This window comes from Thamnophis sirtalis, unplaced genomic scaffold (assembly GCF_051295495.1).
Source record: "Thamnophis sirtalis isolate CommonGarterSnake01/CBP01778 unplaced genomic scaffold, rThaSir2_p1.2 scaffold_8, whole genome shotgun sequence".
Taxonomy (NCBI): Eukaryota; Metazoa; Chordata; class Lepidosauria; order Squamata; family Natricidae; genus Thamnophis; species Thamnophis sirtalis.
Genome location: NW_028261388.1, coordinates 1,270,875 through 1,281,885, shown reverse-complemented (window position 1 = coordinate 1,281,885; position 11,011 = coordinate 1,270,875). Strand labels below are relative to the sequence as shown.

Genomic DNA, 11,011 nt, shown 5'->3' with positions numbered 1-11,011 from the left:
TGTGATTGGTCTCCTCCAACTTCAAGACCAAAAGCCTTCATCTTCTTCCTCTTCTGGCCAATCTTCACGTCCATGGAGTGTCCCAAGGTAGACAGCACAGAGTAGCTTGTCTTCTTCTGATATTTGGTGGCAGAGACACCTTTGGATAGCTGAGCATCTTCTCCAAGGATCTTCTCCAGAAGTATTCCGCCAAAGTCCTTGTCTGTAGCCAAGCTTCTCCCCATCTCTTCACCGTCCATCCTAACCCTGGTTGTCCACCAACCTAGAATGGAAAACCATCTGTGTTTGGTTTTTGCCTACCCTTTGATCAGCAGTTGTGGGGTGGGACCATGTTCCTCCAGTCCTTCTGAAATGGGTGGAGCGAGGAGAGATGCTCAGGCCTCCAAGTTGTGGCACTTTTGAGACGGAAGAGAGAAAGAATTGGGGAAGCCCCAGGGTTGCTTTTTCATCCTTCTTCTTAGCAAAACCGCCTCAACACTTTCCCTTTTTCTCAACTCTGACCTCTTGAGACAAGGAAGAAGGGCCTTGGGGCCAGGGTGGTCCTACTTACCACATTGGGAGGACCTTCTTCAGCATGGCGGTGAGGGCCAGGAGGAGCAAAGCGACGCCGATAATCGAACCGAGCATTAAGGTTTTTTTCGATTCTGGAAGATAGCAACAAGACAGGTTGACTTTCTGACCTCTAAGGTGACCCCCCCTCAGGACCAAGAAGCACCAGCAGAAGAAGGAAAGTTGGCCTCCTGGCTAATCCCCAGTGCCAGACCTGCAGCCATCTTTCCTTTTGGGTCTCTGTCCTGCCACATTTTCTATTGTTCTGCTATGCGATTTCTATGGTGGGAAAATGGGAGGGGGTTAGATGATAGGTAGCCATAACAACATTCTTTCTAGAAAGCCAAGGTCATCCTTTGTCTCTGCACCTGACCGGATGGGTGGAAGCTGCCAGCGTGGCAGTGGGAGATTGGACCATGGGATGGGCTTGTGGGTGTGGGGGCAAGAGCTTGAACTTTCAACTGGGTGGGAAGCTTTCAGATTTGGGTTTTCCAGATGTGCCAACATGGCTCTCTTCATAAATGGGAACTTTGAGCAATATTTTGCCTTGGACTCTGATTTACTTCTGGGTGGTTTTTGGGAACCCTGACACCTAATCTGGTCTCCTCTGGTATTTGGATTTGGACTCCTCAAATTCTCAGCAACAGCCATTACAGATATTCTCACCTGGCTATTCCGGCAGGCCCCGGGGCTGTTGAACTCACGATTGAGTTCCAGCCCCCGATTAGACTGGGTGTATGTTGTGGTCTTTTTAATCTATGTTTCTGTGTTTTTAACTTTTTTAATTTTTTAAATGCATTGTTGTAAGCCGCCTGGAGTCCTTCGGGATTGGGCGGCCTATAAATTCATTAAACATCTGGGTGATGCCTTTTGAAGTTATCTCACACCTGACACTTGGGAGAATTACACCTGACACTTGGGAGAATTATGATTGGACTGTAACTGGGATGCCAAGGGGAAGGGAATGGGTTATTCTATATATCATTTGCTTTCGTGCCTAAATAATCAGTCTTCGCTTTGCTACGCTTCTAATCATTTATAATTAGTAAAAGTACACTTGATTTCTATCAATGGAGTCTCGTGGTTTTCTTTCCTAATTATTCAATGGAGAAGTGCTGACAAAACATTCCTAATTCATTTAGTGACAGTTCAAAGTTACAGCAGCACTGAAAAAAGGGGAATTAGGATTGTTTTTCAGACTTTTGACCGTTGGAGCCTGTGGTTTACGTGATCAAAATTTTACTCATATTTATGACGGTCGCTGTATCCCGGGGGCCGCGTGATCCCCCTTTGGCGCCCTTCTGACAAGCAAAGTCAGTGCGGGGGAGGCCAGATTCACTCAACAACCAGGCGACTAGCCTTCACCATGGCAGTGATTCACTTAACAACTTTGGCAAGGAAGGCCGTCCAACGGGGCAAAAATTCACTTAATGTCAGGGCCCCCGAAACTATTTTGGAAATCTTCGGGGGTTGCCACAGCGAGGGCAGCTGTAGCTGTGGGAATGGGAAGGGGGGGGAAAACATATGCCTCACTTAGCAACCTAAATTTGGGGCTCAACTGTGGTCATAAGTCGAGGACTCCCTGTAACGGGTTCGAAACCAAGAGCTGTCAGAAGCCCAACCTCAAGATGACGTTGGTGGGGAAGCCAAGGGAGGAGAAAAAGACCAAAACCTAAGACACCCCCCCTCCCCCAGACAAGATGAGGGGGGGGATTTGGGGATACTTACTCACGCGCTGAGGAGCTGGCCCGCTGTCGATGCTTCCTCCGAATCCCCGGACGCTGCAGTGAGGGGGGGCCCATCCGTAGCTGCAGTGACAATTCTTTTTGCTGTTGCAGACCTGAAATGCATCGAGTTTATGAGTAGCCAAGAACGCTGTGCTCCCTTTTTGGGGAGAAGAGCAATTGGATCGTGGAGCCCTCGGTGCTCTCTGAGCTGGGTGGTTTTCTTGCAGACGTTCCATGACCCAGCTAGGTAACATCATCAGTGCTAGGTGGGAGGAGGAGGAGGAGAGGAGGAGGAGGAGGACTGTGGGGTCCTTAGAGCTCTCTGAGCTTGGTGGTTTTCTTGCAGACGTTTCATGACCCAACTAGGTGCCATTATCTGTGCTCGGAGGGGTTAGGGTTCGCGGCGGCGGAGGAGGAGGAGGAGGAGGAGGAGGAGGAGGAGGAGGAGGAGGAGGAGGAGGAGGAGGAGGAGAAGGAGGAGGAGGAGGAAGAGGACTGCAGGATCCTTGGTGCTTTCTATGCTTGGTGCTTTTGGTAGACGTTTCATTACCCAAACTGATAACATCATCAATGCTGTAGCAGTGCTGTAATAGTACTAGTACCAGTGGTGAGATTCAATTTTTTAAATGGTTCAGTGGATGTGGTTTGGTGGGCGTGGCAGGGGAAGGATACTGCAAAATCCCCCTTCCCTCCGCACTCTGGGGCCAGCCAGAGGTGGCATTTGCCGAACTACTCAACATTTCCACTACTGGTTCTCCAAATTACTCAAAATTTCCACTACCGGTTCTTCAAATTACTCAAAATTTCCACTACTGGTTCTCCCAACTACTCAAAATTTCCACTACTGGTTCTCCAAACTACTCAAAATTTCCACTACTGGTTCTCCAAATTACTCAAAATTTCCACTACCGGTTCTTCAAATTACTCAAAATTTCCACTACTGGTTCTCCCAACTACTCAAAATTTCCACTACTGGTTCTCCGAACTACTCAACATTTCCACTACTGGTTCTCCCAACTACTCAAAATTTCCACTACTGGTTCTCCCAACTACTCAAAATTTCCACTACCGGTTCTCCGAACTACTCAAAATTTCCACTACTGGTTCTCTGAACTACTCAAAATTTCCACTACCGGTTCTCTGAACTACTCAACATTTCCACTACTGGTTCTCCCAACTACTCAAAATTTCCACTACTGGTTCTCCGAACTACTCAAAATTTCCACTACCGGTTCTCCAAATTACTCAAAATTTCCACTACTGGTTCTCCGAACTACTCAAAATTTCCACTACTGGTTCTCCCAACTACTCAAAATTTCCACTACTGGTTCTCCAAATTACTCAAAATTTCCACTACCGGTTCTTCAAATTACTCAAAATTTCCACTACTGGTTCTCCCAACTACTCAAAATTTCCACTACTGGTTCTCCCAACTACTCAAAATTTCCACTACCGGTTCTCCAAATTACTCAAAATTTCCACTACTGGTTCTCCGAACTACTCAACATTTCCACTACTGGTTCTCCCAACCACTCAAAATTTCCACTACTGGTTCTCCCAACTACTCAAAATTTCCACTACCGGTTCTCCGAACTACTCAAAATTTCCACTACTGGTTCTCTGAACTACTCAAAATTTCCACTACCGGTTCTCTGAACTACTCAAAATTTCCACTATTGGTTCTCCAAATTACTCAAAATTTCCACTACTGGTTCTTTTAACTACTCAAAATTTCCACTACTGGTTTTCTGAACTACTCAAAATTTCCACTACTGGTTCTCTGAATTACTCAAAATTTCCACTACTGGTTCTCCGAACTACTCAAAATTTCCAGTACCGGTTCTCTGAACTACTCAAAATTTCCACTACTGGTTCTCCAAATTAGTCAAAATTTCCACTACTGGTTGTTTGAACTACTCAAAATTTCCACTACTGGTTCTCCGAACTACTCAAAATTTCCACTACTGGTTCTCCAAATTAATCAAAATTTCCACTACTGGTTCTTTGAACTACTCAAAATTTCCACTACTGGTTCTCCGAACTACTCAAAATTTCCACTACTGGTTCTATGAACTACTCAAAATTTCCACTACTGGTTCTCCGAACTACTCAAAATTTCCACTACTGGTTCTATGAACTACTCAAAATTTCCACTACTGGTTCTCCGAACTACTCAAAATTTCCACTACTGGTTCTCCGAACTACTCAAAATTTCCAGTACCGGTTCTCTGAACTACTCAAAATTTCCACTACCGGTTCTCCAAATTAGTCAAAATTTCCACTTCTGGTTGTTTGAACTACTCAAAATTTCCACTACTGGTTCTCCAAATTAGTCAAAATTTCCATTACTGGTTCTCCGAATTACTCAAAATTTCCACTACTGGTTCTCCAGAACCTATCAGAACCAGCTGGATTTCACCCCTGACTACAACTTTCCCTCCCTTCTAGCCCTGATGATGTTACCTAGTTGGGTCATGAAAAGGGAGGTGAGCTCAAACTTGCCCCCACCAAGCTTCCTGGTCCCGATATGTCCTCGGAAGGTTGGCTCCTTGTTACTTACCCCCTGGTTGTTACACTTGGACAAATCACAGTCGTAATTCAAAACTTTCTTGTCGACACACGACCGATTGATGCAGATCTAGAAAACAAGAAGAAGCAGTGGCCGGCTGAGGGATTTGGGGAGCTGGAGTCCGCCCGTCTTAAAATAGCCAAGGTTGGAGACCCCTGGCATAGGACGTGCAGGGGACACTGGCGTGCCAGCCACTCTCTCCTCTCCTGGCAAAGCCCATGCCATTCTGGGCTCTCTCTCCTTTGCTGTGTCCCTCCCATGCCCGCTTCCCAGCCCCTCTTCCTTCCCATTCTGACCTTGCTGGGGCCACAGGAAGACCCGTCTTTCGCCGTCCCGTCGTCCTTCCCATCGTCGTCCTGGTGAGAAATGACACTCCAGCACAGGACGTCATCGATGGGCGTCTGCAGGATGGAGAAGCCGGGGGGAATCCTGGGAACTTTACGGACGTTGGTGCACTGGAGTCTTCCGCAAGACACGTCTCTAAGAAGGAAGGCAGGAGACCCTGGATTGTCTTCCGGTGGCTTTGGGGTTATCATGATCGCGAGAGCTTTATTGATTAGCCTACAGCCGGGATGGCAAACCTATGGCACGCATGTCCAAAGTGGCACAAAGTGGAGCCATGTTCCCTGGCACTTGCGGTGTCACCCATTCTCTTCCGGGTTTCTGGCATGCCTTGCATGCTCAGCAATTCGATTCCCACAATTCCCCAGCCAGCATGGCCAGACTTCAACTTCTATAATCCCCCAGCCAGCATAACTGGACTTCAACTCCCAGAATTCCCCAGCCAGCATGGGTGGACTTCAATTCCCAGAATTCCCCAGCTAATATGAGTGGACTTCAACTCCCAGAATTCCCCAGCTAATATGAGAGGATTTCAACTCCCAGAATTCCCCAGCCAGTATGAGTGGACTTCAACTCCCAAAATTCCCCAGCCAGCATGGGTGGAGTTCAACTCCCAGAATTCCCCAGCTAATATAAGAGGATTTCAACTCCCAGAATTCCCCAGCTAATATGAGAGGACTTCAACTCCCAGAATTCCCCAGCCAGCATGGGTGGAGTTCAACTCCCAGAATTCCCCAGCTAATATGAGAGGATTTCAACTCCCAGAATTCCCCAGCCAGTATGAATGGACTTCAACAACCACAATTCCCCAGCTAATATGAGAGGACTTCAACTCCCAGAATTCCCCAGCTAATATGAGAGGACTTCAACTCCCAGAATTCCCCAGCCAGTATGAGTGGACTTCAACAACCACAATTCACCAGCTAATATGAGAGGACTTCAACTCCCAGAATTCCCCAGCCAGTATGAATGGACTTCAACAACCACAATTCCCCAGCTAATATGAGAGGACTTCAACTCCCAGAATTCCCCAGCTAATATGAGAGGACTTCAACTCCCAGAATTCCCCAGCCAGTATGAGTGGACTTCAACAACCACAATTCCACCATCATGAGCAGACTTCAATTCCCAGAATTCCCCAGCCAGCATGAATTGAATTCTGGGAGTTGAAGTCCACCCTTTATAAAGTTGCCATGATTGGGGGGGAAAAGTGGATTTAGGAATTGTCAGGACATTCTTTTTAGTGTTCTTTTAAAAATGGAAGAGGGGAGAGGAAGTCTACCTTCCTACTTTTCCTTTTTTCTAATTTTCCAGTATGGGGAAACTTATAAAAGAGAAACTCCCAGGGAAAAGTGAAATCTTACAGAAGAAAAGGCCTTCCTGAAATGTTGTAACGTCGGGCTACTAAAGCTTTATTAAGGGAATAGTGGACAGGGGGTACTAAGCAGAGGTGGGTTCCTACCAGTTCCCACCAGTTCGGTAGAACCGGTTCGTCAAATCTACTGAACTGGTTAGAAGAGGTTCCACCAGAAAGCAGGCCACACCTACAGAAGAGGTTCCAAATTTTTTTTAAACGCATCCTTCACACACACACACACACACACACACAGACTCACACAGAGAGAGAAAGAGAAAGAAAGGAAGGAAGAAAGAAATAAAAAGAAATAAAAAAGAAAAAAGGAAAGAAAAAGTGAGATGAAAGAAAAAAAGGAAAAAGGGACAGAGAGACCAAAGGGGGGGGAGAGAGAGAGAGAGGGGAGAGAGAGAGAGAGAGAGAGAGAGAGAGAGAGAGAGAGAGAGAGAGAGAGAGAGAGAGAGAGAGAGAGAACATATGGCCAGCAAGCCACTCCCACCAGATCACATGGCCGGCAAGCCACTCCCATAAAGGAGGCCACACCCACAGAGTAGGTTCGAATTTTTTTTGAAACCCACCACTGGTACTAAGGGAGCATAATTAGACTTTAGTCTCGGAATTCAATTTCATATTTGCAGATGTTTCTTATCTCTGGGATCTGCCCCATGAGCCAGACTGACTGGGGAATCCTGGGAGTTGAACTTCCACCCATCTTAAAGTTGTCATGGCTGGAAACACCTTCCCGAATCCATCTGTTCTATCAATGTAGTCCCTATGGTTATGGAAGCAACGGTTTTATAGCAATAGCAATAGCAATAGCAGTAGACTTATATACCGCTTCATAGGGCTTTCAGCCCTCTCTAAGCGGTTTACAGAGAGTCAGCATATTGCCCCCAACAATCTGGGTCCTCATTTTACCCACCTCGGAAGGACGGAAGTCTGAGTCAACCCTGAGCCGGTGAGATTTGAACCGCTGAACTGCTGATCTAGCAGTAGCTTGCAGTGCTGCATTTAACCACTGCGCCACCTCGGCTCTAGCGTTCAGTTCTATCAGCGTTCTCCAACGTTGGCCACTTTAAGACTTGTGGACTTCAATTCTGGGAGTTGAATTCCACAAGTCTTAAAGTTCTCTCAACGTTGGAGAACCCTGGTTTAAAAATGCATTTGGGATGAACTGGGAGATTAGAAAGAGACCAGCTCATCAACTCCGAGGTGGCGCAGTGGTTAAATGCAGCACTGCAGGCTACTTTAGCTGACTGCTAGTTCTGCAGTTCGGCGGTTCAAATCTCACCGGCTCAAAGGTTGACTCAGCCTTCCATCCTTCCGAGGTGGGTAAAATGAGGACCCGGATTGTTGTTGTTGGGGGCGATATGCTGACTCTGTAAACCGCTTAGAGAGGGCTGAAAGCCCTATGAAGCGGTAGATAAGTCGAACTGCTATTGCTAACTCCCAAAGCACCATCCGAATAACAGCACCGCGCAGTCGGGACCTTGGAGGTCTTCTAGTCCAACCCCCTGCACAAGCGAGGGGCCTTATACCATTGCAGACAAACGGCGGTCCAGTCTCTTCTTGAAATCCCTCCAGTGATGGAGCAGCTGCGTCATCTAGATCAGTGGTTCCCAAACTTGGCAACTTTAAGACTTGTGGATTCTCCAGCCAGCTCTGCTGGCTGGAGAATTCTGGGAGTTGAAGTCCACAAGTCTTAAAAGTTGCCAAGTTTGGGAACCACTGATCTAGAGGCAACTTCCGTTCCCCTGATTAATTCTTCTAACCACCATCAAACCCTCTTTGGCCCCCTTCTCACGTGCCTTCCATGAAACCAAGGACGTGCTAGTTGGAGCAATTATCTGTTTCCTCCAAGAGTCAATGAATGGTCTTACTTTTCTGGACATTTCTTGTATCCAGTTTGATCCTGGCCGCAGTTCCCCGTCCGGTCTCCTTGGAGGTTCACCTCCTTGTAGCAACTAAGCGGAGCAGGTTTGGCAGCTGAAGTTTCGGAGGTTGGGGAGGGGGGAGAAGAGAGAGAGAGGTCCAAGGTCAAGAGTTAGATCGAGATGGACCCAGCATTTAGGCAGAGATTCATTGAAGGTTACTAGTCAAGAATACATGTTTGTTCGCTTGCAACGTCTATATATAAGGGAACAGGCAGTGGCTCAGGGGCTAAGGCACTCAACTTGTCGATCCGAAAGGTTGGCAGTTCGGCGGTTCGAATCCCCAGCGCCGCATAACGGAGGGAGCTCCCGTGACTTGTCCCGGCTTCTGCCAACCTAGCAGTTCGAAAGCACGTAAAAAAATGCAAGTAGAAAAAATAGGAACCACCTTTGGTGGGAAGGGAACAGTGTTTCTGTGCGCCTTCGGGGTTTAGTCATGCCGGCCACGTGACCACGGAGACGTCTTCGGACAGCGCTGGCTCTTTGGCTTTGAAACGGAGATGAGCAGCGCCCCCTAGAGTCGCGAACGACTAGCATGTATGTGCCAGGGGAATCTTTACCTTTAATGTTTATATCAGGGGTAGTCAACCTTTTTCTCCCTACCGCCCACTTTTGTATCTCTGTTAGTAGTAAAATGTTCTAACCGCCCACCGGTTCCAGAATAATGGTGATTTATAAAGTAGGGAAGTAACTTTACTTTATAAAATTTATAAAGCAGAGTTACAGCAAACCTCTCTCACTCACCATGAAAGCTGGAACACCCACTAGTGGGCGGTAGGGACCAGGTTGACTACCACTGGTTTATATAGATGGTATAGTTTTATCTGTAAGCATCTACGCGTATAATATATCCATTATCTAAATATATCCATAAATGTGTAGATTTAACACAGTTTTATAGATCTATGTACATAGAAATATATTTATATTTCCGGCTTAGAAACCAAAATATGGTGAGTTTTAGTCCTGCCTAACTACAAAAGTTAGCTGGGTGACTTTGGCCCAATCACCAGGAGATGGTGAGTTCTAGTCCCGCCTTAGGCATGAAAGCCAGCTGGGTGACTTTGGGCCAATCACCAGGGGATGGTGAGTTCTAGTCCCGCCTTAGGCATGAAAGCCAGCTGGGTGACTTTGGGCCAATCACCAGGAGACAGGGAGTTCTAGTCCCACCTTAGGCATGAAAGGAAGCTGGGTGACTTTGGATTAAACACCAGGAGACGGGGAGTTCTAGTCCCACCTTAGGCATGAAAGGAAGCTGGGTGACTTTGAATTAAACACCAGGAGACGGGGAGTTCTAGTCCCACCTTAGGCATGAAAGGAAGCTGGGTGACTTTGAATTAAACACCAGGAGACGGGGAGTTCTAGTCCCACCTTAGGCATGAAAGCCAGCTGGGTGACTTTGAATTAAACACCAGGAGACGGGGAGTTCTAGTCCCACCTTAGGCATGAAAGCCAGCTGGGTGACTTTGAATTAAACACCAGGAGACGGGGAGTTCTAGTCCCACCTTAGGCATGAAAGCCAGCTGGGTGACTTTGAATTAAACACCAGGAGACGGGGAGTTCTAGTCCCACCTTAGGCATGAAAGGAAGCTGGGTGACTTTGAATTAAACACCAGGAGACGGGGAGTTCTAGTCCCACTTTAGGCATGAAAGCCAGCTGGGTGACTTTGAATTAAACACCAGGAGACGGGGAGTTCTAGTCCTGCCTTAGGCATGAAAGCCAGCTGGGTGACTTTGGCCCAATCACCAGGAGACGGTGAGTTCCATCCTAGGCATGAAAGCCAGGGGGGCAGCCTTGGAGGATGAAAACAACCCTTGAATGCAGTGGGGTGGGCTGGCACTGCCCCATCCGAATGCCAGCTGGGTCGAACCCTGCTTAGCTACCTTGGGGGGCTCTGGAACCCCCTCCCACCACCCGTCCCTCCACTGCTTCTCCATCAAGGAAACGCTCCTTGCCTTTGCCGAAGAAGGCCTGGCAGTGCCGGTGGATGTCCAGGCAGGCCCCCGAGTGGCAGGTGCTGTCGATGCCACAGGGCATCCCGTTTTGCTTGAAGACATCCGGGGGGCATTTTTCCGAGGTCCCTGAACAATATTCGTCCAAGTCGCAGTCGGAAACGGCTTCCCGGCACATCGTCCCTTCCTTTATAAACTACGGGCAAAGAGAGACACGGAGCTCAAACGTGGCTAGTTGTGCCAGGTGGTGGGGATTTAATAACAGAAGAAAAGAGTTGGAAGGGACCCTGGGGGTCATCTAGTCCAACCCCCCGCTCAAGCAGGAGACCCTACACGGTTTCTGACCAAGGGCAGTCCAGTCTCTTCTTGAAAGCCTCCAGGGGTGAAGCTCCCACAACTTCCGAAGGCAACTTCTGTTCCATTGAATATAGATGAATAGAGTTGGGACTTTGGAGGTCATCTAGTTCAACCCCCTGCCCAAGCAGGAGACCCTACACCATTGCTGACTAATGGCAGTCCAGTCTCTTCTTGAAAGCCTCCAGGGGTGAAGCTCCCACAACTTCTGAAGGCAACTTCTGTTCCATTG

At 47.7% G+C, this 11,011-nt stretch overlaps 1 protein-coding gene across 1 annotated transcript; it reads right to left on the bottom strand.

The window, feature by feature from the left end:
* Window positions 1-280: 280 nt before the first annotated feature.
* On the bottom strand, window positions 281-10,617 carry LOC148044245 (disintegrin and metalloproteinase domain-containing protein 21-like). Its single transcript, XM_087722061.1, has 7 exons — window positions 10,429-10,617; window positions 8,422-8,527; window positions 5,142-5,325; window positions 4,837-4,914; window positions 2,278-2,389; window positions 551-644; window positions 281-395 (listed from the first exon to the last, which is right to left on the bottom strand). The coding sequence occupies exons 1-7, from the start codon at window positions 10,601-10,603 to the stop codon at window positions 308-310; spliced, it is 837 nt and encodes a 278-aa protein (XP_087578187.1). The 5' UTR covers window positions 10,604-10,617; the 3' UTR covers window positions 281-307.
* Between the last annotated feature and the right edge of the window lie 394 nt (window positions 10,618-11,011).

What these genes read in the sequence shown, in the direction of transcription:
- LOC148044245 (XM_087722061.1), bottom strand. Translation starts at nt 10,603, where the DNA reads ATGTGCCGGGAAGCCGTTTCCGACTGCGACTTGGACGAATATTGTTCA. An exon ending in CCAGGCCTTCTTCGGCAAAG is followed by an intron (nt 8,528 to 10,428) that starts GCAAGGAGCGTT and finishes CCGAAACTTCAG; the next exon opens with CTGCCAAACCTGCTCCGCTT. An exon ending in TACAAGAAATGTCCAGAAAA is followed by an intron (nt 5,326 to 8,421) that starts GTAAGACCATTC and finishes CTTCCTTCTTAG; the next exon opens with AGACGTGTCTTGCGGAAGAC.